The sequence below is a fragment of the Acinonyx jubatus genome, chromosome E4, assembly GCF_027475565.1.
Source record: "Acinonyx jubatus isolate Ajub_Pintada_27869175 chromosome E4, VMU_Ajub_asm_v1.0, whole genome shotgun sequence".
In the NCBI taxonomy this organism is placed as follows: Eukaryota; Metazoa; Chordata; class Mammalia; order Carnivora; family Felidae; genus Acinonyx; species Acinonyx jubatus.
In genome coordinates this window covers 11597414-11625176 of record NC_069395.1, presented here as the reverse complement: position 1 = coordinate 11625176, position 27763 = coordinate 11597414, and the positions used below count along the sequence as shown (strand labels likewise).

At 38.7% G+C, this 27763-nt stretch overlaps 1 protein-coding gene across 4 annotated transcripts in view; it reads left to right on the top strand.

The window, feature by feature from the left end:
• MARK1 (microtubule affinity regulating kinase 1) overlaps window positions 1–27763 on the top strand; it is a 117560-nt gene that overhangs the window by 42451 nt on the left and 47346 nt on the right. For 3 of the 4 annotated variants that reach the window (XM_027075000.2, XM_027074999.2, XM_053209327.1), the window contains exons 2-5: window positions 5689–5889; window positions 7075–7128; window positions 25206–25254; window positions 26268–26333. In XM_027075000.2, the coding sequence (XP_026930801.1) occupies window positions 5689–5889; window positions 7075–7128; window positions 25206–25254; window positions 26268–26333 (370 nt within the window). Of the gene's footprint in view, window positions 1–5688; window positions 5890–7074; window positions 7129–25111; window positions 25255–26267; window positions 26334–27763 lie in introns of those variants that run through there. The other variant, XM_027075001.2, reaches the window with a different exon arrangement.

The window sequence follows — 27763 nt, the reverse complement described above, 5'->3', positions numbered from 1 at the left end:
TTATTGAAAAACTCAGTTATTAGGCACATAGATATTTACATTTAGGATTATTACATCTTCCTGATGACTTGGCCCTTTTAATCACTATATAGTAGGTCTTTTTACTTTGTTGGTTCAGTTCTCCTTGTACTGAAGTCTAATTTGTCGGATATTATTATAGCATCTCTAGCTCTGTTTTGCTTAGTGTTTGCATTGTATATTTTTCCCCATAATTTTACTTTCAGTCTATCTGTGTATTCAGACTTAAAGTGCATCTCTTGAAGACCGCGTACATTTGGGCCTTTTTAAAAAATTAATTTGATAATCTCTTTGAATTGTCAGTTTATGTTGGATATAATTATTGATCTGTCTGGTAAGTGTAATATGCTCTGTTTTGTTTTTGTCCCATCTGTCTGTTGTTATTGTGTTGTTCCTCTCTTCTTCCTTTCTTGCCTCCTTTTGAGTTAATCAGTATTTTTTAGTATTCCGTTTGAATTCCTCTGTCAACTTCTTACCTAGGTCTCTGCATTTTTTTAGTGCATTTTTTCCAGTGGTTGCTCTAGAGATTACAGAATACGTTTACATATTATTACAGTCTACATAGGACTACTATTGTACCAGATCAGATAAAATGTAAGGATTTTGTAAGAGTGTTTTAATTCCCCTGACCTTTGGACTTTTATTTTCACATATACTCACATCTGCTTACACTATAAACTCCATCATATGGTGTCATAATTTTTTGCTTTAAACACTCATATGTCTTTTAAAGAAATTAAGAAATAAAAAAAAATCTGTACCCTTTTTCTACTCACCCACATATTTATTCCTTTCCAGAGCTCCCTATTCCTTTGTGTAGTAGCTTCAGTTTCCATCCTGGCCACTTCTCTTCAGCCAGAAAGCCTTTCTTTAGCACTTTATATAGTATATGTCTTTTGGCAGCAAGTTCTCTCATCTCTTGTTCATCTAAAAATGTTTCTGTCCTGTTAAAAACAGAGAACAAACTGAGGGTTGATGGGGGGTGGGAGGAAGGGGAGGGTGGGTGATGGGTATTGAGGAGGGCACCTTTTGGGATGAGCACTGGGTGTTGTATGGAAACCAATTTGACAATAAATTTCATATATTAAAAATAAATAAATAAAAAAAAATAAAAATGTCTCTGTCTTCTAGTTTGAAGAATGTTTTCATTGGATGAAGAATTTGGGGGTTCCATTTGGTTTTTTTGCAGCACATCAAAAATCTTTCACTGTCACCTGACCTCCATTGTTTCTGAAGAAAAGTGGGCTGCCATTTGTATTGTCATTCCTTTGGATGTATTGTGTTGTTTCCCCCACCCCCACCAGGGCTGCTTTTAAGGTTCCCCTCCCAGGGCACCTGGGTGGCTCAGGTCATGATCTCATGGTTTGTGAGTTCAAGCCCTACATCAGGCTCTGTGCTGATGGCACAGAGCCTGCTTGGGATTCTCTCCTCTCTCTGCCCCTCACCTGCTCGTGTGCACTCTCTCTGTCTCTCTCTCTCAAAATAAATAAATAAACTTAAAAAAAAAAGTTTCCCCTTCCCTCCTAAACATGATTTTTAGCAGCTTGACTGATAAACAGATACATAAAGGTTAAACAGTTTGCCCAAGAATGCATAGCTAGTGAGTAGAAAAATTCATTTCAGTTGATGTTGAAGGCAGGGAAAACTCTGTTATTATTCAAGAATTGGAGTATGGATCCATGGGATGCAGACTTGAAGAGCCAATGAAACAATGGCATTTAAGGACTGTAAATATGCTGCACACTCAGGGCAAGCCGTGGGGTCCCTTTGCCCCTGCTGCAGTAAGAATGAGGGAATTCACGGTCTACTGGGTTGAGTGGACAACTTGAAGAAAGAAAAATGCCAAGACCTAAACCTGTATTTTCAGCTTAAGATGGGGACTAAAACTTGTAGCTATTCTATAATTAAGCTAACACAATTTCTTGTATCTACTAGCCTTAGGGCTAAGATAGTTCTTAAACTCACTGTTTGATCCAACATGAGCTGAATTCATTTTCTTGCCAGGTTTTCTGTTTGAGAGTTAAGCTGTTGATCAGGAAGGAATGAGATCAGTTATTCCAAACTCTCCTTCAAAGAGTTTCTTGGGGAGAGAGTATGCTCGTAAGTGGTGCTGTGGCAATCTAAGAAAGAAAAAAGGCAGTTGTGGGGGGGTGGTATTTGTTTGAATGGGTGTTTTGTAATCAGAATTCTATAATATAAAATATTTTCCCTATATTCTATTTTATTTGTAATATAAGACTCACATAAATGCATTCTGAATAAGTTGGATGGCTCATAAAATGATCATGTTTAATGTTGAAAGTTAAGAGATCTTATTTTTAAAAAGGATTTTGGAGAATATGCTACCTTTTCCAACTCAGGGGGTGGGATGAGAAGGAATACTATTTCTAGATGAGCCCTCTGTCTTCTCCTCTGCTTTCCAGGTACAGACACAGCCATACCTGTGCTTGTCCACCAGTCTCCTACTCTGTTGGTACAATCTGCCAGAAATAATTTAATCCTGCATCCAAAAATACATGTTACCCTAGGGGTCAGTTGTTATCCAATGGGCCAAATCCAGCTTTTTGCCGTGTTTTTGTATGGCCCTAAACTAAGAAAGGTTCTTATATTTTTAAGAAGCTTGAGGGTGCGGGGAATGAATATGCAACAGAGATAGCATACAGCCTACAAAGCCTAAGATATTTATTATCCAGCTTTTTATAGAAAAAATTTGCTGACCCCTCTTTTTCACTGTACTTGCTGGAGATACAAAAAAGTAAGGATTCTGCCCACATATAGCTTATTTGATCAAGAATTTCTCATTAGGGAATTGATTATATAACATCCCCTTCTTTTTTTGTTTGTTTTTGAATTTGAACATGTCTGATAAGCATCTCTAAATTATTCATTGTGCTCTCATGTTTACCTCTGAATTTAAAAATAGTGATAGCTATGTGTATCAGCTGACATTGCTGTGTAACAAACCATCCCAACACTCAGAAGCTTAAACTAACAAGCATATATAATTTCTTAGGAGCCAGTGGGTCATCTGGGGAACCAGTTGATTTAATCTGGGCACAGCTGGGAATGGTTCTGCTCTGTGTATTTCTCATCTTCTGGTGTCAGCCCAGGCAAGTCCTTCTCAAGGTGATAGCAGAAGTTTGAGACCAAGCTGAAGCACAACAAAGGCTCTTGATGACTAGTTTGGGACTAGCTATACTGTTACTTCCAACTCATTCTTTTGGCCAAAGCAAATCATGTGAGTGAGCCTCCAAAAAGTGGGGAGCTTTGCCCTGCCCTCACTGGGAGGACATTGGAGAGTTACATGGCAAAGGGCATGGAAATTTGAGGCCAGTAATGCAGTCTGTCTTAATATGGGTTAGCACCAGGATGTGCCTTGCAACTAGCATTGGGAGGTGGGTATCATACCCAACAGAGATAAGGACAGGAAGGAATCATTCCTCAGAAGTCCTTCTCTGTGGGGCATCAGGAGTACAGGGGCCCTAAATTCCTTCAGGTTAGCTTTTATTTACTGAGTGTCTTCTTGTGCCTAACACTGTACTAAGTTATGGGACTTGGGGAGCTTCAGGTCTCACAGTGAAAACAGACCATGGACACATACTTAGAAGATGGTGTGACAGTTCCAGTAGTAGAAGTTTTTACTGGATATAGAAATAGCAACAGAAGAGAGAGGGAGTCAACTCTGCTTGGTGGAAAGACATAGGAAGCGTTGTTGAGGAAGAGATAAAATTAACTCTTGAAGGATGGACGGGCCCACAGTCCCTGCAGAACAAGTTCAGGTAGAGAAATACTATTTATGGGAAACAGTACGGCAACCTGTTAACGCTTAGAAATTGATTGTAATTAACATCTGTTTGTGCTCGGATAATACAGAATTCTCTAAGAGCCAGTGAATAACTTTGGACTTACCCCTTTTTTACATTATTTATTGCAGTAGTTTTCACACTTCAGCGTGCATCAGAGTCACCTGGAGGACTTGTTAGAACACAGATTGCTGGGCCCGCCCCTAGACTTTCTTACTCGGTAGGCCTGGAACAGGGCCAGAGAATTTGCATTTCTAACAAGTTTCCAGATGATGCTGATGGTGCTGGTTCAGGGACAACCCTTTGAGGACTATTGATTTATTGAGTCTTTCCTCTGTGTCTGGCAGTTTGCATTGTGGTGAGTATATACAAATGAAAAGAAAACATCCCTGTCCTCAGATCGCCCGTGGTAGGGTGGCAGAGACGGAGAAGTAGGTGTATAATGATAGTACGGCGGGGTGGACGATGAGCTCCCTGAAAGCACGGTGTGCAGTGAGAATGTACCGAGGGGGTACTAGTTCCCAATGAGGCTAGAGGCTGCAGGTGTGTGTGAGGCACAGCGAAACCCATTCAATTCTGAGCCAAGTTTAAAAAAACTTGAAAGTAGAAGGCTCGTATTTTTACGGAGCCCCTTTATTTGATTTTCTCCTTTAAAACAAAAATCCTAAAGTAATAACGAATAGAAAAATGACCTTGAGTCATGCTTTGCATGAGATTGGTAAATGGAGTCACCTTTAATGTTGCCCTTAAGAAATTTTCTGATCAAAATTTTTTAGACAAGCTTTTATTTAGTATTTGTTTATTTAAGAAATCTTTACCTCCAAGGTGGGGCTCAAACTCATGACCCTGAGATCAAGAGTCTCATGCTATTCCTACTGAGCCAGCCAGGTGCCCCTAGACAAACTTTTAGTTGTATGGGGAAGATGGCAAAGGCTGAGTGAGTTACTTTGTAAATAAAAGATGCCCCCTTTCTTTTGTTAATTTGTGCTACTCATCTTCAGCTATTTTAAAGAAGTTTGTTGGAGAAAGATATTAGCGTTTATTATGTGTGAGTCTATTTTCACAACTGCTAGAAATGTATGTATTTTAGGATGCAGACAAAACTGAACAAGAGCAGAACAATCAGAAGTGATGACACACAGTTCACTAGGCAGGCTGACCTGGGGCTCCACGTGCTGAGCTTGCATTGGACCAGCTGTTCAGTGCAGTTGTAGGCTAGTGTGACACCGTGGGACAAACTGACGTCCTTCCCTGAAGAGTAGCACTGAGGAGGAATTCAGGGGACGTTAGGTCATGGACACAGGCATCGCTGTCTCTCTTGGTTGGGCACAGTGAGCTGAGAGAGAAGGTTGGGCAGGAATGGACTAGAAGGACACCTGAAGCAGGCAGCTGGTTGGTCAGCTGACCAAACTATATGCCAGCAAATGAAAGAGTGAACATGGCAAGTAGCCAGGCCAATTTGGAGAAGCCGAAATGTACTCATGGAATCGTTTGTCTTGGCATTAAAGACATTCTGCCCTCGTAATGACACAGCCCTAGACTGTGTTCTCATCTCATCCTAAAGCGATAGTACCCTTAGAGGAGTATTGGTCTATATGGCTTCTATCTATCTCTTTATATTTTTTTAATCAAAAACATATACCTAAAGTTATGCAGAACATTTCATTTTAAATAGTTCTGTTCCCTCTGGCAAACCGAGCTGAAGTCAAGTAGAAATTATAAATAGAATTCTTGCACCTTAAAATTGTGTAGTGTGATGTATTTTTGTTGAAGTTGAATTACTCATGAAAATTATTTGTAGTCTTTTTAACTGCCCTTTTTAAAATAAATTTCATTAACAATGAAATCTTGTTAACCTTTTTCTTAGCATACATCTGTGGATGGATATACTGAACCACATATCCAGCCCACCAAATCAAGTAGCCGACAGAACATCCCTCGGTGTAGAAACTCCATTACGTCCGCGGACGAACAGCCTCACATTGGAAATTATCGTTTACAAAAAACAATAGGGAAGGGAAATTTTGCCAAAGTGAAATTGGCAAGACATGTTCTAACGGGTAGAGAGGTAAGTTTTCGTGATGCTTTCTAATATTTACTTGGACCTCTCCAGAGTCTTTAAAGCTTTCCTATAGTTGATGCTGGGAATGAATGACAGTTGAAATATGGTAAAACACTGGGATGCGTGTAAATGGAACATCCGTGGACACAACTATAGTTGGCCTTTGAACGTTTAGAAAAGACTCCTCCCTTCACGTAGCATCTTTTGTAAATCAGGTGTAACTACAGAGGAGCTTTTCTCAGACTTCTGTCTTCATTATACGGTTTCTGTAAACATTTCTGACTACCGTTGTTCCCTGGCCCCAGGAAGAGGGCCAGGGAAGTTCACATTAATTATTGCTTCATGTAAATTGGGTATAAATGTATATAAAGTCACCCACTAATTTTTATGTATTTAGAGCCCACATTGCACAAGTGTTATTATATTGATGTTTTTCCTCAGGTAATAAGAGAATTGGGTTTCTAAAATCCCATGTGTTTTAAATTATGTGTATGTATATAGAGAAAAAATTTATGTATTTAGTAATTATTATTGTTACTAATATTTATTTAATACTTTACATAGTAAAGACTAAAAAACAGTATTACTTAATGTTTCCCTGCTCTAGTGAGGACATTGTGAAGATCTCAGTCATAATTTGTTTTTAATAAGTTTTTCCTTCTCTCTGTCCATAATATCACTTCTGGTTGATCTTAGTCCACTTCTGGTTGATTTTAGTCCTCTGCCAGGAGCTTTTCAGACATAGGCTCCATCAGGCAGAGACCTTGAGGACATTCAAATCCATTTGCTTACTTTGCTTCTATAAGTGAGCTTGAGCATTCAATTTGTCTTATATTATTCACGTGATACCTAACCTAGTGAATTTACCAGCCCCTCCCCTCTGATAATTATAAGTTATTAAAATCATAAGTAAATGATTACAGATGATTTTTACTTTAAAAGGGGAGGCTTGGAAAAAAATAAGAAAGGTGTAATTTTATTGACTCACGATCGGATGTGTTAAAGACTTAAGTCAGTGGGATACACAGTAAGGCTGCCGGATTATCACAACTTCACCATCTGTTTATGTGAACTCCAATTATAACTATGTTACATGTAGTTGGGAATGAAACAAAAGATTTTTTTCTTTGTAATTTTTTATCCATCAAAATATGTATTCTCAAACATAGTTTAATGATTCTCTTCTTTTAGGTTGCTGTGAAAATAATAGACAAAACTCAGCTAAATCCTACCAGTCTACAAAAGGTATTTAATTATTTTAACAGTAAGTAATTAGAATGTGAGTTTATTAACATGTGATCTTCTATAAAGTCAGTTATCCTAAATTTCCTGTTAGGTAAGATACTATATTCATCAATATGTGAAGAAAAGACGTGATGTAAAGCATTGTATTTAATAACACTTCAATTATATTTATCAAGTGTTTGCTTGAGAAGTATCTACGACTCAAATGCGTGTACCATATGAGAGGAATTTACCTCTTCTAATTCAGTAGAATAAAACTTTATAACAAATGTGTTGAAATACTCAGGATTCTGCTTTGTTAAAAGTGTATTTGTAGTTACATTGTGCATAGGTGGGTTTCCTTTTATTGCTTCACTTGCTTTACTTTCTTCTTCTGCAAGAACTAGTCTCTCAGCTAACTTCGAGTGAAAAATAGGAACATTTCTTTAAACAGTGCCAAAAAAAAAAAAAAAAAAGGAGGGAGAGGAAAAAAGGTAGTTAGGGTGGAAATTGCCCTGGTAATCCTAGAAAAGCTGTTTCAGGTTGCTTCATTACTCATGTGGGAAAAGTTTCACATATTCATTTTAGTACTTTAAGAATGAAGCAAATACTTTAACACTTACGCCATATATGTTGTTTTATGTAGTGAGATAGTAAAATACATTGTAATTTTTATTAGAACGTAATGGGATCACGGTCACATATGTAAATGTGACAAATAACTTTTGAGTTCCTCAAACAGAATCTTTAATATGAGAACTTTTTAGTATGGTGTGTTTAAACTATTCCTGCTGTGATTCTAACATCTAAATAAAAATTCAGGTCTGTGATAGCAAGACTTTCCTCTTGGCTCCATGCCAGATAAGTCAGGGTATTTTTATATACGTACTTCTACTCGGAGATCTGTGTTTGTACTACTTACTGAGATCCCTTTTAAGTTTAACAGTTAATGTGACTTTTCATAGCTTTGCTATTTCTGATCAGAGAGAACAGAAAGGTTTGCTGCATTTTTTTTCCTCTGTGACCGTGAGATGGTGTACCTTATGCCTGTCTTCGGAGAGAAACTTCTAGCACCAGTCTTTTAGCTAATCAGTGATGCAGTTGTATGACATCATGCATCTGGGAAGATGCATTATCCAAAGATTGTCTTTTTCCCTGGGGTGGGGCTTCAGTGGGGCAAATTTTGCCACCCTTCTTTTTGCTGGGAAGCTTTTAAAAGTGAGCCATGGCCCTGCCCGTCACCCATCTGTCTTTCCCACCTCTCCTCAATTAATCTGTGAGTGACTCTGGTAAACTGAGTGATTTTAGATGACATTTAGAGACACTTGAGGCCGGTTTTGCTAGCTGGATGCACAGTAATAGGACCCCCATTCTGTTCTTCCCAAAGGGGCCCGGAGAAGTGTGTAGAACCACAGTCATACTTGTTGAAACGTGCAGACATGAAGCCGAATGTTGCTTTATTTATCTGAATAACTAAAAAATGTACTTGGTGACAAGTAATTTCTGTTGTAATTCTGCTCATCTTGCTGATGAAGTGTTTGCTTTTCCAAACAGGCATATAAAGACTGATGGCAATTTTGTTTTCTTTAGTCTATGAAAATAGAATCCAAGGAAAGATGAGCATTCACTTAATGTAGCCTTTACACGTGTATATGTCATTGTTTTTGAAATAATTTTCATTTATGTTCATAGATTTGCTCTCGGTTAAGAGTTTTGGGAAGAAACAAAAAACAACCCAACAGATCAAGGCTTGGTTAGTTCCCATGCATTGTAGAATATTCAGCATTTGTCCAGTCACATCCCCCGGTCAGTTATATCTAAAAAAGAAATAATGGAACGAGAAGTAATCCATTTGTTTTCCTTAGCATTGACAGTCAGGACCTGTAGATAAAAAATAGCAAAATATATTCTCCGTGTAATAGGTGTGCTTATTAAAAGGCAGATAATGGTAACACATGTATTTGGAATAAGGGTTCATTTTAATCTCATCTCCAGAAGGGTTTGGTTAAATCTTGTTCTGGACTTGATCTGAATTTAAGCTGATTCCCATCCTTTATATTCTCTTCTGTGTGTAACATATTTTTAGGAAATAATACTTCCCATTGCCAACATCAGTGATAGACAAAGTAACCTAAATTCGATACCCCAACTGTTCAAAATTTCTAACATACAAAGTTCTCAGAAACAGTTTGGACTTTGGAATTGTTAAGCATCTTTGGCATCAACATTGTTCACATAAGATGCTCATGTGATTTGTATCACATATCTTGAATTAGTGGGATCCAATTTAATGAGCTGTCATAGTTTAAAAATTAGAGTTTGATGCTATATTTACCTCTTCCACTTTGGACCATGAGTCTCACCTCATACTTTAATCGGTGTCTTTGGGGGTAGGGTTTATGAACTGTACTGGTGATTCCTGGGGATCTTTTAAGCAGCCTAATAATGTTGGAGGAACAGCAAGATAGTGAAACAGTTCTGTTCATAGTTCACGTACTTGAAATGTAAGATTGTCATTTTCTCAGAAATTCCACTAGGTTTTTAAACTTGGGACACACTAGTTTATACATGGTTGACAAAGTTTGTGTTAGCTTTCTAGTTCATAGCCACCAGGGTACAGTTTATCTGCCTTCTATGTGTTGTTTATTAATTTACATTTTCTGTTGTTTTACTGTGTTGCATTATATTCCCAATTCACAAAAATGGCTCAGTGGTTCAGAATTGATTTGCTGAGTAGTAAAGCCTGTAATGAGAATAGAAATAAGACTGTCATAACTCAGCATTATGTCCTTAATAAAGAGGGCTGTTGCATTGCAGTGACATAAACCGTGTATCTCTGCGTGAGGACATTGGTTTTGTACAAGTAGGGAAATTACAAACAATCTCCAGTAACTGATATCTGAAAATTAGACTTATTAAATGAATAATCTGCTTACTCCTAGTGTCTGGTGTGTTATCTGTTGTATAAAATGTTATCAAATGGTGACCTAAGCCATTTAAACTTTGGTGAGTTTTCAGATAAAGCCACCAACCTCCCTGGTAAGCTAGTTATGTTTTCCAGAGCATCTGCAAAATAATTTGTATCACTGTCACTACAGGCAGAGAGGAGGACAGAACCACAGAAACAATATTCAGAATTAAGTTTCTTTTAGCAAATTATCAAGAAACCAAACTTGTAAAAGCAGTCATAAAATTATTGCTGAATAGTTTTATCAAGGAGAAAGCAGAAACTCTTTGGCAATATTCCTTAACAAATACCTCTGTTGGACATATGTTGAAATGCCAGTTACTGTCACATACGTATGCTTTATAGCATATTTCGCTTTATTGTTCTTTTCACACATGCGGATCATTTGAAGGAAAAGTCTGAACCAGTCTGTTTGTGGGTCAGTGAAAATCTAAGTGATAAGAGAAGAGTTAGCAGGATTAACTGGGTTGTGGACTGCAAAAATTGGCTTAGAATTAATAATGATGACATACCGGGAGGGCCTTTTTTTGGCAAGTGTGTGTGGGGGAGGGGTGTGTGGTAATTCTGCAAGGAATGATACTGCCATGTGAATAAATAAGATTATACCTAATGCCCAGTAACTCATTATTTCATTCTCCATGAAATTAGTGCTTAGCAACATACCTCTGATCTTGATTGGGCTTTGAAGGAAAGGCTGAAAGCAGGTTATCATGAAATCATGGCTCTTTCGTGTAGAGTGTGAAGAATTGGTGGGAAGCATATCATTCACACTGAAATATGATAGATTTTGAGGGAAAAGGCATTCAAACAAGTTTCCTTTAAAAGGTGATACCAAAAATGTTAATATCTAGCTAAAATGTTGAAGATAAGGTAACCAAATTTTCTGAAAAACCAAACTGTTTCCAGTGGTCCACTGACCAAATATTTGACTTTTCTAAATCTTGTTGGCCCTCTTTAGCGACTAGCCAGAGGGCTCAGTAATGTATTATTGGGCATATTTAACACGCAAATGCTACATCCAAATATGAAGGACACCTTCTGGAGCAAGCGTATCCAAAGAGTGTATCGAGAATCCATTGCTATTAGCCTTCTCGCCGGGACTTACAGTCTTCCAGCTTTTGAGTGGGATATGATTAGCAGCCTAGACTGGAGTCCGTCTGAGAGCTGTACATAATCTTCAGGGAGAAATGTCTTTGTAAGCGAATCAGTCTGAATGTCGCTGACACATCATCTGATGCTGGTTCCTTTGTCCAATCAATCTGTGATCGTGACTTAGGATTTTTTTAATTCAATAGAAAAAAGCCCTAGAAATGGAGACCATCTTATGGTTCAAACTAAGTGTCAGGTACATGTGTTCATTATTAATTCTTAACTTAGCAAGAATTTCTTGAAAGAAAATTGTATTTCTCCATATATTGTCTTCTTCTTCTTCTTTTTTTTTTTTTTTTTTTTGGCTGCTCCTTTTGTGTGTCCTTTATGTAGAGTCATTGTCTTTTTTGTTGGCCTCAGTGTTTCAACCCCACAAAGTTCGGTCCTCTTCTCTTTCTGTATTCCCTTCCTGGGCTGTCTCAACTACAGGCAGGGTCACAAATATATGCCTTCAACTCAGACCTCCCCTAAATTTGCTCATAACCTTTCAAAGACAGCCCAAACCTATTATGTCCAAAACTGAACTCATGATCTCTGCCCCACCTCCTCAGTACCTCGCCACCTGGTGCTCTCTGAGCATCCTCTCTCAGTGAATGACAACTGCCCCTGAGTTGTGCAAGCCAAAAGCCCCAGAACTGTCCTCCACTCCTCACTCTACCTATTTTCACCATCTAATCTGTCCATGAGTTGTGCTAATTTTATGTCTTACATCTTTTGAGAAGGTCTGCTTTTATCTTTTTCTATCACTACCACTCTAGACAAAGCTGCCATTGTCTCTCCCAAGGACTACCCCAGTAGCCTTCCCGCTGTTCTTCCTGCATCTGCTTGCATCCCTCCACACACACACACACACACACACACACACACACACACGTGCACACACACGCACGCACACACACACAGTTTAAAAAGTCATCAGGGATACAGAACACGTCTCTGACTGTGCCATCCTTTATTTAAACTTCTTGATGGCATTCCGTTCTTGGAGGTCTGGAAATCGAATTCGCTCACAGCGTGTGCCAGGCCCTACCTTCCGCTTCCACCTCATGACCCACCAGCTCCCCCAGCATCTCCCTACCCTGCCTCCTATGCCTCTGGCTTCAGCACTTTCTTTCATCTGCTCCTCGTTAGTCTTCCTTCCAGCCACCAGCCTCTGCAGCTCTTCACCTCACCTTCCCCATAAGGCTTCTCCCCTTCATTAATGAATCCTTTATTCATTCATTCCTCACATTTCAGCCTTGGAGTCGTTTCTTCAGGATGACCTTTGCTGCCGCCTCAACAATGTTAAATCTCTCCGCCTTCTTTAAAATTAAGTACCCATAACCAAGGATTATTCATAAAAATTGCTGTAGTTCTTATTTGTTTTACTTTGGGTAGTAGTTCGGTTTGTTTTTGGGTTTGATGTTTGTATTCTACCTCTGACTCTTAACACCTCTATTTTGATTGCTGGGGCTTTATTGGCTGTAAAGCTTCTTTCTGTCTCTTTCTACATTCTCAGGAAACTACATAAGATTTACTGAAGAGTAGACGTGGAAGGGTTTTCTCTTGGAACTGGAGGAGGCTAGGAATCTAAATCACCCATGAGTTGTAGACTAGGCCATCTGATTGTTTCATTCATTCATTCATTCATTTACTTATTTGTTTATTTATTTATTTAAAGTGTATTTATTTTAGGGAGAGAGAACGAGCAGGGAAGGGGCAGAGAGAGAGTGAGAGAGCGAGAATCCCCAAGCAGGTTTCATGCTGTCAGCACAGAGCCCAGCGCGGGGTTTGATCCCACAAACTGTGAGATCATGACCCGAGATGAAATCAAACACTTAACCGACTGAACCACCCAGGCTCCCTTAAACCATCTGGTTGTTTTAAAAGTCATAGTGTCATTTTGTTATTTGAAGAGTCATACTCTTATTTTTTTCTAATTTGGGCAGTTTGTTGAAATAGTAAACTGGTCTATTTTTGATTCTTGGATAGGAACTTCAAAATGTCCTTCCCATTTTAAAAATAGTTACTTTTTTATGACATTTGTTAGACTAAACTATTTCATTTCTAGTATTTTTAAAGAAATAAGATAGTACAGCTACAACTAAAGCCTTATGTTTTATTTCTGGGTTCTATTCCTATATTTTCTTTCCTACCTGGAAATAACTACTGTTCTGAACTTGATCTTTCTTATTCCCATTCAAATTTAAAATGGTTTTTCACATGTGTGTTTCCATACGTAAAAGACTACATATTATTTTTTAAACTTCTTGTTTTTGTACAGCTTGCTTCTTCCACGTACCATTACCTCACAGTTTTAGTCATGTTAGTGTATATAGTCTAGTTCATTTATTTTCACTACTGCTATTGGCATGCATGAATATGCTACAGTTTACCCATTGTCTTGTTAATAGATATACTACAGTTTGTGTATTTTTTGTTAGTTGACATGTAGATTGTTCCTGGTGTTTTTGTGTTTCACTTTTTCTTTTTAAGTTAGTCAGCTTTTTGTTTTTGCTGCAGAAGCAATGAGGCAATGATCATTATTGTGTATGTCTATTTGTGAAGGTGTATAAAAGGATGTATCTGTCCAAGCAGAATTGCTAGGTTGAAGGTCATGCATATCCTCAGCTTTACCAGATAATGTCAAATTGCTCTTCAGAGTGGTTGCACCAGTATGCTAACACTGTATGATACTTACTATTGGTCTTCATTTTTGTCAGCACTTTATATTATCAGATTTCTTCATTTTTTCCAACCTTATGAATGCATTATGGTATCTCATTTTCATTTCCATCATTTGTAATTTAAACTGTTTTCAAATTTGATCTGTCTTATGTTTAATATCTTTCCTCTGAAATTATTTGATTTGTTATCTCAGTACGTTTACTTAACATCAACTTGAGCTCAGAGACGTATAAGACCTTGGGAAGGACTCAAGCAATATAAAATTAGAACCAGTTTATAAGAAATAAGAATCTTACAATCTGGTAATCTATCTAGATGAAACTTGGAAAGTGGCCCATCCTGTCATTTAAAGAGCATTTTCTTCTCTTAACTTTGCAACAAACAATTGACTTACAAGTAGTCAAGGTTGGAAAGCAATACTGAACAATTGTTCTATTTTTTTTAGTGAGATTTCATCTAACATATATTCATTTGATTGTATTCAGATCTTTTTTGAACTACCATTTCATGGGAAGAACTTAAGAAATTAGCCTGTTGTTAAATTGCTACTAGCAATAACTATATAAAATACGTGGTGTACCAATAACACGTCTGGAGACTTAAAAAGGAGTAAAAAGATGATCCTGGAAATTTAAAAGCTGAAAGCTTAATCTATAGGGTTCTGTTAATACAGGCATTTCATCTACAAAACCCCTCAATGACGGGAGCCTCTGAGAGAGACTAAACGAGAACCCGGAAGTCCCTTGGACCTGAATATCACTTGCACTTGTCACCACACCTCACATTAATAGACCAGTAAACTGTTGGGAAGCCTGGGTGGCTCAGTCAGTTAGTTAAGCGTCCAACTTTGGCTCAGGTCTTGATCTCATGGTTAGTAGATTCGAGCTCCACATGGGGCTCTGTGCTGACAGCTCGGAGCCTGGAGCCTGCTTCAGATTCTGTGTGTGTGTGTGTGTGTGTGTGTGTCTCTGTCCCTCTCCTGCTCATGCTCTGTCCCTCAAAAATAAAGAAACTTAAAAAAAAAAGTTTAAAAAAATAGACCAGTAAACTGCTATCAAAGATAGAGATAGGATTTTTACAAAGATTACAGTGAAGGCAAAGAAGGGCTTCCTGCCCCTCGCCAAACCGCAATCAGAACAAAATGCTGGAAAGGCCAAGAAGGCTGTGTCGACAGGTGCAAGAACATCTGAATGTCACCGTCCTCCTATGAGCCCAGTCCCCCAAGGCTGATGACAGCCTGGAAGATCTCGCCCAGTGGGAACAAGCTTGACCACTGTGCCTTTGTCAAGTTCCTGGGGCCACGGGGTTGTTCTCCATGTGCCTCGAGACCAAAGGAGCAGTGCAGGAATCCTGTGACAAGGGCACACGGTGAGCGGGTCTGGTGGAAGGAAGATGATGTGCATTTGACTGGCCCCTGACTATGATACTTCGGGTGTAAATAGAACGAGGATTGTCTAAGCCATATCCACGTGGCTACTTCTAAATATAACCGATTTTTCCCACCATCGAAAAAAAAAAAAAACAAGAGGCAGGAAGGAAGAGAACAGTTGAGAGGAGAAAAAGAAAATGCTCATAATTGAGGCAAATACTGATTAACACTGATGGAGTTTGATCCTGACCTTAAGCCCTAACAAAAAGGACTGAATTGAAAAGTAAATATCTCTCTTGTTTACTAACTTCACTTACCTGGAACAACGCCAGGAACCAAGAAGGAAACAAAGGCCTCTGAACAGCGAGAGTAGCTGTCACAAAGTCCAAACACTGAGGTCCCTCCCTGCCTTTTAGTTAGAGAAAACCCATCGCAAGCCTTCACTCAGCACTCATTTCTCTAATTCGGCACACAGAATTTGAACAAACTCTAGCCTCAATTTCCAGCCCACAGCAAAGGTGAAATAGTAAGTTTGGAGGGTATTAGCGAATTCGGAGCTTTCCTGCCAAGTTTGAGAATGCTAGGAACATCGTAATGTCACAGTTTGAAAGCGAGCAAGGGAAATGAACTACAAATTAGAATCAGAAACTCATCTAGTGCTGTGGGACTATTTAATATATTTGCAAACCTTTGTGTTCCTGACTTGTACCTGGGCGTATGATACATGTGATAATTGACTTTTTTTTAACAATAATTGTCTATCTCAAGGTAAACTTATCATGGTCTAAATTTTCAGCTCTCCTTCTCCCCTCAGCCCTGTCCACCTTTCTTAGAATAGCCTGGAATAGCAGGCACTGGTAAGATTGGCACCCTCACTGATAAAGGTCTTCTCTGAGCTAAAAGATCACAGACATGTGGCTCGCTGTCTCTCCCTGCTCCCTTTGACTCGGGCAGCTGAGGTGGTTAATTAGTCCCGTCTCTTTCCTGTGTGCAGCCAGCTGGAATATTGCAGTTTAGGGAAGGGCACGAGGGGAGTCACGAAGAGGAAGAGACATCTTAGACCTTTACTCAAGCCATGTGCTACTGTGCAGTTGGTCCCAGCTCTCTGGATTTGGAGTGTTAATGACCCATATCTAGCTGACAACTCAAGTGTTTCTTTGGGAGGAAGGGTGATTGGTAGGTCAGGCCACTGGCGTTTGATTATCCTGAGTCAGGATGCCCCTTAACACACACCGATCGCTCTTCCAACAGCAGCCACTCTTGGTCTTTCCACCATTGCCTGTCATTTTTAGCCTTCACACACCCGACCCACACAGACATTCGTGCTCTTGCTTATTACGGTTTTTTCCTCACTTCTTGTCAACGATTACTGAAGGAGAGGAAACTAAGGATAGGACAGTACATTGAAGACATCTTTGAGATACAGGAATCCAATGACTAGGTCTTAATTTTTTAACTGGAATAAGAAATTACCTTATGAGAACTTTGGCCCTTCCTGTGACTGTTTCTCCTGCTTCATCTCCAGATGGCAGTGGCGTGGTACTTCTGTTCAGGTATGCCCTAATGTTCACAAGATCATTGCAATCCTCTCCCCAGCTCACCTCACTTCTTGGTAGAACACAAGGGCTAAATTCTAGGTTCTTGTCAGGGACCGCATTCGTGAATTCAGTGCCAGTCCAAAACCCAGCTTAGGGAACGAACAAACCAACAAGCAAACCCCAGTATCTGTGGAGAGGTGCTTGAAGCATGTACAGCTAATCCATTCCTTTAGAATGTCAGACGTGGAGCTGCCGGGAGGCTTCAGCATGTTTTCATGAGTTCTAGGGTATGTCTCAACCAGTTTGCTTCCAAGAGTAAACCACTGAATTTGCCAGTAATTTCATAAAAATTAATGAGAAATAACCTCAAGATTATCCCTGTGACAACATTGTCTACACACTTGGAATCCTGTGTGCTTCCTTGAGGCAGAAGAGAAGGAAGAGGAGCTGGAATTAGAGCTCGTATGGAATGACACGCTACACTCCCTGGGCCACTTTCTGGAGAAAATAAGGTGGAAACCCTCTTTTGCCTGCCGTAAGGAGCGGTTAATTGGAAAAGTATGGTAAAGGGAGGAATTACGAAAACTTATATAGATATTTAACATTTAAATTGAACACATCAGTGCATACCATTGAACAATTTAAGGCCAAGGTTTCTCCCCCACCCCCCCCTTCTTAGTTTGGGCCTGTTGATTGGCATTTAGCTTTGTTTATCTTGCACAAATCTCACCCCTAAACTCACACTTGCTGCTATTTCCAGGTTTATTTTATTTTTTTAATTAATGAGGGAGAATTTAAAGATACCCAGGAATGATCTGAGAGCAGCCCCAAGATTTTATTTTAATCTTTGATATTTATTCTGCCCACACTTAAGTGGGCAGCAATTTCTCTAGCAGCTTTTATCTAGAATTTACAGATTTTTTTGTGTTTGTGTGTGTGTGTGTGTTGTTTTGTTTTGTTTTTTGTTAAACAACAAACTTGAATTCATTGGTTTACGTAACATTTAATTGTATTGGACAAACTTTAAGGCAGCTGCCTGTGATCCCCACTTCTGGTGTTCACACCTTTGTATAATCCCTTCCCCTTGAATGTGGGCGGGACCATTGACTTGTTTCTAACCAACAGAATATGGAAAAGGTGATGGGATTTCACTCCCATGATTACATTATGTTATATAAAACTGCCTTTCTAGCCAACATGCCCTAAAGATTATCCATGCTGGCTTGAATATAATAAACAGCCATGTTGGAGAAGCCTAACTTGGCAAGGACATGTAAGCAGTCTCTAAGAGGTAAGGGTGGCCTCTGCTCGAGAGCAAGTAAGAACCCAGCATCCTCAGTCCTAAAGCTGCAGCCTGGGTTAGCTTGGAAATGGATTCCTCCCCAGTCAGACCCCTAGATGAGACTGCAGCACCTCGATGGGAGCCAGAGGACCCAATGAAGCCCTACTGATGCACAGAAACTGTGAGATGATAAATGTGTGTCGTTACAAGTTGCTAGGGTGTGGTAATTTCTTATTCAGCAATAGAAAGCGAATATACGGACTTCAAGCTGTATTACAAAGCTGTAATCATCAACACGGTATGGTGCTGGCATAAGAACAGACACTGAGATCGATGGAACAGAATAGAGAACCCAGAAATGGACCCACAAACGTATGGCCAACTAATCTTTGATAAAGCAGGAAAAGAATATCCAATGGAATAAAGACAGTCTCTTCAGCAAGTGGTGCTGGGAAAACTGGACAGTGATATGCAGAAAAATGAACCTGGACCACTTTCTTACACCATACACAAAAATAAACCCAAAATGGTTGAAAGACCTCAATGTAAGACAGGAAGCCATCAAAATCCTGGAGGAGAAAGCAGGCAAAAACCTCTTTGACCTTGGCCGCAGCAACTTCTTACTCAACACGTCTCCAGAGGCAAGGGAAACAAAAGCAAAAATGAACTATTTGGACCTCATCAAAATAAAGAGCTGCACAGCAAAGGAAACAATCAGGAATAACTAAAAGGCAACTGATGGAATGGGAGAAGATAGTTGCAAATGACCTATCAGATAAAGGGTTAGTATCTAAAATCTATAAATAACTTATCAAACTCAACACCCAAAAAACAAATAATCCAGTGAAGAAATGGGCAAAAGACATGAATAGACACTTCTCCAAAGAAGACATCCAGCTGGCTAACCGACACATGAAAAAATGCTCAACATCACTCATCATCAGGGAAATACAAATCAAAACCACAGTGAGATACCACCTCACGCCTGTCAGAATCGCTAACATTAACAACTCAGGCAATAACAGATGTTGGTGAGGATGCTGAGAGAGAGGATCTTTTTTGCACTGCTGGTGGGAATGCAAACTGGTGCAGCCACTCTGAAAAACGGTATGGAGATTCCTCAAAAAAACTAAAAATAGAACTACCCTACAACCCAGCAATTGCGCTATGAGGTATTTATCCAAGGGATACAGGTATGCTGTTTCACAGGGGCACATGCACTCCAATGTTTATAGCAGCACTACCAACAATAGCCAAAGTATGGAAAGAGCCCAAATGTCCATCAGCAGATGAATGGATAAAGAAGATGTGATAGGGGCGCCTGGGTGGCTCAGTTGGTTAAGCGTCCGACTTCAGCTCAGGTCATGATCTCGCAGTTCGTGGGTTCAAGCCCCGCATCAGGCTCTGTGCTGACAGCTCAGAGCCTGGAACCTGTTTCATATTCTGTGTCTCCCTCACTGTCTCTGACCCATCCCTGTTCATGCTCTGTCTCTCTCTGTCTCAAAAATCAATAAACGTTAAAAAAAAAAATTTGAAAAAAAAAAGAAGATGTGATATAGATATGCAATGGAGTATTACTTGGCAATCAAAAAGAATGAAATCTTGCCATTTGCAACTACGTGGATAGAACTAGAGGGTGTTATGCTAAGCGAAATTAGAGAAGACAAATATCATATGGCTTCACTCATATGAGTACTTTAAGATACAGAACAGATGAACATAAGGGAAGGGAAGCAAAAATAATATAAAAACAGAGAGGGGGACAAAAATATAAGAGACTTAAATATGCAGAACAAACGGAGGGTTCCTGGGGGGGTTGTGGGAAGGGGGTGGGCTAAATGGGTAAGGGGCATTAAGGAATCTACTCCTGAAATCATTGTTGCACTATGTGCTAACCAACTTGGATGTACATTTAAAAAATAAATAGAAATTAAGAAAAAAAGAAGAAAACAGATAGACTCGTTAAATTATCTATTTACAGTAACACGTATACCCGACAAATATGTTTGGGACCTAGATCACCTCTGGTAAGCATTCTGTTCAGCTTAAGGAGTGCAAGGACGCAGGGCACACCGTGGACTGAGTGTTGAGGGTGCTCGGATAGTGCACGTTAGATTTGCAGAGGGGATGTGGGGGCCAGTTACAGGCTTCGGTACTGTAGTGCTGGTGAGTTGTGCTTTTATAGTCAGATACAACAAGTTAACAGGTGAAGTCTTAATAAGAAAGCAAGACTAAGTAAAGAAAACGGGCAGTTTATTTATATGTAAGCGTAGAGAACAAGATTGGTATTGGGCACTTTCCTGTTTCAAAGACACGATAGTGGTAATACTGAAGAATGCAAATGAAACTTACAGTATTGCTGCTCATATTGATAGCCAGTCCAGCTACTTTAAAACCTGTATAGTATAGCAAAGCCAAAACAGGGACTATTTGTGTTTATTCTTTATAATACACTCACATGTAAATTTTATCTATTAGTGTGTGAATTTTATCTGCTAATGTGCTGTAGCAAGAGAAAAAAAAAGTTTGCAACCAGAAGTACACGTTTTCTGAAAATGTAACCCACGGAGTCCTGCACGTGCCGTCAGCCCAGTGAGTCCCTGGGCAAAGGTGACGTGATGATGGGCCCCTTACTTCGTCTTTGGGAGGTACTTCCTCTTTTACTTCTTTGGGGCTCTCAGGGAGGTAAGGGTCTTGTTCAGAGGAGGGGGGCATTAGGTAAGTAGACAGGGGAGGCCTAGATGGTGTCAGCAGCTAAGGTAAGAGCGCTGTGGGGGCACCTGGGTGGCTCAGTCGGTTAAGCGTCCGACTTTGGCTCAGGTCATGATCTCACGGTTCATGGGTTCGAGCCCCGCATTGGGCTCTGTGCTGACAGCTCGGAGCGTGGAGCCCACTTTGGATTCTGTGTCTCCTTCTCTCTCTGCCCCTCCCCCACTTGTGCTCTGTCTCTCTCTGTCTCCCACCCCCCCACCCCCCGCCAAAAAAAAAAGAACTCTGTGTGTGTTCTGAGGGGACTCCTCACCCAGAACACAGGAGATCCCACGGGACTCTACCCCTGCCATCAGTCCTCACAAGTCTGGGCAGGGGCGGCATCTCCTCAGTCCTATGTCTGGTGCCCCCTGGACATGGTTCCCTCTGCTGACCTGAGCACCCCACTCAGACCAACCACTCAGACCACCAATCTCCCTGAGAGCCTCAAGGAGGAAGTGAGGGTATGTGACTTCTGGCCCCCTCTGCCCAGGGCCTCCAGGACTGCTCATGAGAATGACCCATTCTCTGATGGTGCAAAGTAGAAACAAAATGGTGTTTGATGAACAATCCATGTTCACTACTATCCACAGGCATCTGCTGGAAATGCAGGCTCGAAAATTGATTTGAAAAGACTCAGGAAAACTAACAACCAATTAAAAAGTGGTCAAATGATCTGAACAGACATCTCATCAAAGAAAACATATAGATGGCAAATAAGCATATGGAAAGATGATCAGCGCCGTCTGTTATTAGGAATTGGAAATTTGAACAACAGTGAGATGCCACCACACGCCTATTAGAATGTGAAAATACAAAACACTAACAACGCCAAATACTGCTAAGGATGTAGAGTAACGAGAACTCTCATTGCTGGTGGGAATAGAAAATGGCATGGCCACTTTGGAAGACAGTCTGGTGGTTTCTTACAGAGCTAAACATACCTACCGTAAAATCCACCAGTCATCCTGCTTGGCGTTTACCCAAATGAGTTACAAACTTACATCCACACAAAAACCTGCACACGGTTTATAGCAGCTTTATTCGTAATTGTCAAAACTTGGACGCAATCAAGATGTAGGTTAACGGATAAATAAACTGGTACATCCATACAATGAAATATCACTCGGTGCTAAAAATAAATGCTCTGTCAAGTCATGGAAGGACACGGAGGAACATTGAATGTATATTAACTAAGTGAAAGAAGTCAATCTGAAAAGGCCACATATTCCATGATTCCAGCCATATGATCTTCTCAAGAGGTAAAATTATGGAAAAAGTAAAAAAGATTAGTGGTTGTCAGGGATTTATGGGAGGGAAGGGTGAGTAGGTGGAGCATGGGGGATATCTAGGGCAGTGAAACTAGTCTGTGCGATACTGTAGTGTTGGATACGTATCATTGTACATTTGTTGAACCCCCTGGGATGTACAACACCGAGAGTGAACCCTAATGTAAACGATGGACTTCCCGTGAACGTGTCAAGAATTTTCGTTATAGCACTGACTGCAGTAGGGAAAATACATCAGTAAGTTAAGCATCCTCAATAGAACAGTGTATAAACTGTAGTTTCTTCATGTACTGTAATGGAACATGGCAATTAAAGTAAATGGACCAGATCAATACATACCAGGGAGAGAACAAAGAAACATAATGTTGAAGAAAAAATAAGTTTAGAGAGATATATTCAATATGACTCCACTTATATAAAGTTTAAAACACAAAAGAGTTAATATCACTATTTATATATGCACTATAGAAAATTAATAAAAGCTTATAGCTTGTTATATACCAGCATTAGGGTAGTGGTTTTATCTAGGATGGGGAGGAAGAAAAAGAGAGAGAGGGATACTCTAGCTATGACTAGAATGATTAATGTCTTCATATTTTATTAAGTAATTAAAATTCATAATTTTTCTTAAAAATAAAATCTCACGAAAATATTGCAGAACATTAACATAAGTTGTTTAATCTTGGTAGTGAATACGGAGGTAAGTGCTATATTTGTTTCTGTACTTTTTAACAAATTTGAAATATTTCATAATTCAAAAAGTGAATGAAGAGCATTCATTCCAGGCAGAGGGGGGAAGAGTATGTGCAAAGGCCCTGAGTAGTGAGGGATCTTAACAAGTTCAACTGAGAAAGATGGCTGGTTGCCTTAAGTGAAGTCCATCTAGGAGACATCCATGTCGATGGTACGTAGTGTCATGAGATAAGCATGGCAAGGTAGGCAAGATACTGATTTTCAAGGCCTGGTAGCCCATGTTTAAGATCTTGTTCTAATGACATTGGAAAACCAGCAGTGGTGATCAGAAGTGTAGTGCTGCATGGTTAATGGGTTGGAGGATGGGAGGACAGAAAAGAGAATGCAGAATGGATGTATAGAGACCTATGGGATCCAGTGTGACAGTGTTGCCTGTATGGATAGATAGAAGTTGACAGATGTGAGATGAATTTTGGAGGTCGGGTCAGTAGGTCTTGGTGATAGATCTGATGTGCAGACTTCGGGGAGGCATGTAGTTAAGGATGACTCCCAAGTTTCTGTAGATATGGAGGAGAGCTAGGATGAGATTTTAGTGGTAGATAAACCTTACGTAGGTTTATCATTGGTGTGAAATTTTTTGAGGCATATCAACACATTATATTCTGTTTTTAACTTGTGTTAAAGTACACCTAAGATTTACCATTTTAACCATTTTTAAACATACAGTTCAGTGGTGTCAAATACATTCATACTATTGTGCACACATCACCACCGGCCATCTCCAGAACTTTTTTCATCTTCCAAACTGAGAACTCTATACCCATTAGACAGTGAAACTCTTTGCCTCAGTCACTCCAGGCCTTGGCTGACTTCTGTGTCTATTAGTTTGACCTTATTCTACATACCTAATATACACAGGAAATCGTATGGTATTTCTCCTGCAACTGGTTTATTGCATTTAGCCTAATGTCCTCAAGGTTTGTTCATCTTAGTGTATGTCAGAGTGTCTTTCCTTTTTAAGACTGAATGTTATCCCGGGTGCCTGGGTGGCTCAGTTGAGTGAGCGTCCGACTCTTGGTTTCGGCTCAGGTCGTGATCTCACAGTTTATGGGATCAAGCCCTGCATCAGGCTCTGTGCTGACAGCGCAGAGCCTGCTTGGGATTCTCCTCTCCTTCTCTCTTTCTGCCCCTCCCTCACTCTGCCCCTCCCTCACTTATGCATGCTCTCTCTCAAAATTTAAAAAAAATGTTTTATTAATTAAAAAAAGACCATATTATTCCATTGTATGTATATACGACATTTTGTTCATTTATTCATCAGTTGAAACTCGGGCTGCTTCTTCCTTTTAGCTGTTGTGAACGTAGGTGTACGACAAATGCTTGTTTGAGTCCCTGCTTTTAGGTGTATACACTTTAACCGCATCCTTGCCCAGACTTGTTATTTTGTTTTGTTTAATAGTAGCCATCCTGAGTCTGAAGGGTTACCTCATATTGTGGTTTTGATTTGCATTTCTCTAATGATTAATGATGTTGAGCTTCTTTTCACATTCTTTCTGGCCATTTGTATATCTTCCTTGGAGAAATGTCCCCTCTGAAAGCATTAACCTTAGATCATATGTCATAATGTAGACTTTTTTCGAATATTATCAGTTATTGGCCCTTCTGTTTTCCTGAACTAGATGCTTGATTCTGAACTTAACATGTACTCAAAAGACGGCATAGAGCAAAAAAAATGCCAGATCACACTTTTGAAAAATGGGCCCTATATTGAAAACTAAAAGGCATGAATTTTTAACATTCGTGTTTCAAGCGACTTATTTTCAGTATGTTTTGGTGTTTTATATAATGTGGTAAATAAATTTTTATTGTCCTTTACTATTATACAAGTCTCCTTAAAAATGCTACTGAAAATAGTCTTGTTTCCTTTTCAAATTTTACTTAGTGTAGGTTTATATCATTTAATCTTTCATAAAGTGCCTGATCAACCAGTAGAGATGACTAAAGTATCAGAACCACCACCCCCTTCCCCTCCCCACCACCCCAGCCTCCTAGGAAGCTTGGTTTTGGATAAAAATCATGTGAGAGATCATTTAGTTTCATTTCCACAGTATTTTTCTTTTATTGCCAGTAATGAAGAGCAGTCAAATAAAAATGCAAGTTTTATTGTATGTGGTGTATTCACACACATGTACACACGCAAACAGAACCATCTGAGTTCATCTCATTATAATTGTCCTGGAAATCAAGTCTCAGCAAAGTTAGAGGTCAATCTGAGAAACAAATCTCTTGTTTCTTTCTTAGCTCATTACCAGGATCTTCTAGTGTCTTGTACGAAGATGAATTTCTTCAAGCGAATGGTTTTAACAGAAATATGTCTACCTGTTTTCTTTAACAGTTGTTTCGAGAAGTACGAATAATGAAGATATTAAATCATCCTAACATAGGTATGAAATTCATGTATATAATTAATGATGAAGTATATTCCTTAATTTGAGACTATTTGAAAAGGTAGAATTTTATAGAAATTGAAGGCTGCAAATGGCTATTTTCTACTGCATTGCTGTCTGAAGCTCTCCATTAAAATAATATATTTGACTTGGAGTTAATGCATATGAATATTTTTTTGTATCTCCTTTCTAAATTGCCCTAAATAGAGATTGCTTGCCATTGCAGTACTTATAAGAAATGAATTCCAGATAATTTGATAATATGCATTTAGGTTTGATCATAGGGCAAAATAACTAATTTGAATTTTAAAGAAAATAGGGTTGATTTCAATTTTAGTGAATTTATTCCTATGAGTTCTGGTTTTGGCCTACATTTACAAATAAATAGATTGATTACATGTAACATATCAAGTCAATGGATGATAAGAAGGAAAAAGTAATTCTTCTTTTAACCTGCCCATTTTCTAAACACTTGTTGCTTTCACATTTAAAAATATTATATTTACTAGAGATATTAATGTGATTATTTGTGGTATATCATTTCAACTATGTAAGTCTGATGATTTGGTGTTTTTTTTAACCAAAAACTTTTATAATACCACATAATTATAGAATATTTTTGTTTCTGTACCAAAGATTGGTCAACATTTTATGATAGTACAACATATGTGTTGTTATAATACAGTCTCTTTTAAGCTTTAGTTAAAATTTTATCCTGATTTTAAGCGTCTCCTTTTCATTATGTTCTTCTCATTAGAAAAAGTAATGGTTTTCAATCCCAGAAACTTAACTCTTTTGACCCAACAGATTTGGTTCCAAATCACTTTGTGGTAAGTGGTTTTCTTCCACAGTAGTAATTACCTTTGAGAGAATTTTTCAGTTTAAAATTGTCATTAATAATTTTTAGTAAATACTCAGATTTTCTACTGGCTTAGGATTACCTTAAATTTTCTTAAAGCATATCCCATATATGCTAACAATTACAGTTATATCTCTAATTTTTTTTTCAGTAAAATTGTTTGAAGTTATTGAAACGGAGAAGACCCTCTATTTAGTCATGGAGTATGCGAGTGGGGGTAAGGATGAGAGGGGTGGAAAAGTTATCTTTGATGAGACATACAGAACTATCAACACCCAAAGGTTTATTATAACACTTATGTGTTCACTGTTACTAATGAATCGACAATTTTATTTAAAATGCTTTTAAGTGGTATATCTTAAGGAAAATCCAGTGTTTGCTTTCAAGACCTATTGATCCTACATTTGAAAGTTGGATTTTTGGCTTACATAAAATTGCCTAAAGACAGTTTTCAAAACCCTAAATTGACATTGTTATGAATGTTTTGATTCTCTTCTCTACATATTATAGTATGTCATAATATTGTGATTAGAAGCACTTGGCTATAAGGAAATTTCAAATTCACAATGTATCTAATAAAGTTTATAGTAAAAGTGTGTTCTGGGCCAGAGGTTGGTCACATATGACACAGTCTCAATATACATGGATTTTCAAGATAATCCATAAAATGTCTCGATTTAAACAAGTATCGATTTATACATGTTATAAGTTAGAGGACTGAGTTGACAGAGAAATACAGATGCATGTGTCGAATGTAATGGATACTTTGACTACATAGTGTCGAAAATGGGAAGGATTCAAACACTGGTATATAACAAAAGCAGCTTCATCTTCCACACTTTCCCTCAAAGGAGACAGATGTTGGCCCAAAGTTACTGTTGTGACTTTGAGGCACAGAACTTTCTTAGAAACACATTTAAAAATTTCTGAAGCTAAATCATTGAACCAGTAAAACAATGCTTGAAGGTGTTAAGCAATTGAAAAAGAGGAGAGCAACTGAAATTATGTAAACCACTGTGGCTAATTAGCTTTTTTGCTAATCAGTAGAAAAACTTAGGGTTGAATTTAGTGTTGATCCTTTTAGCTAATGTGTAGATTTGTATGTAAGAATAAAGAGGATTTATTCTAGTCTATTATACCTAAACTATGTATTTTTGTACTGCTTCTTAGATTTCTAAAAATGTTTACTATAAATATTACATCTATTTTAATAGCTTTTTCAGTTTTTAATGCAAACTGAAAGTTCCAGTAGGTTTGGTTTTTTGCAAAGCCTTTTCTCATCCTGAAAGTATTTTAATGTAGGTTTTTTGACTTAATGTGAAAACCTATGTCATTAAGGTTTATTATTATAGGATTTTTTAAAAATATTAATACAGCCATGCAAATTTGTATGAGATGTAGGTCTGTAATAAAATTAGTGAATGTATGGATACCACATAATGGGCTATTTCTCTTTCTACCCTTTGGTTAGATTTTATATAACAATTTGTCAGCATGGGAGCCCTGGGTGTTATTTTTAGTTCACTTAGACTCTTTTTTCCCCCCGTTTGGTGATCTAAAGTGTAGAGAAAGGGGCTAGATAAGCTTCGATATGAGAAATTACAGACTGCTAAAAGTCGGTGGACACTTCTGTTTTTATGAAGGGGC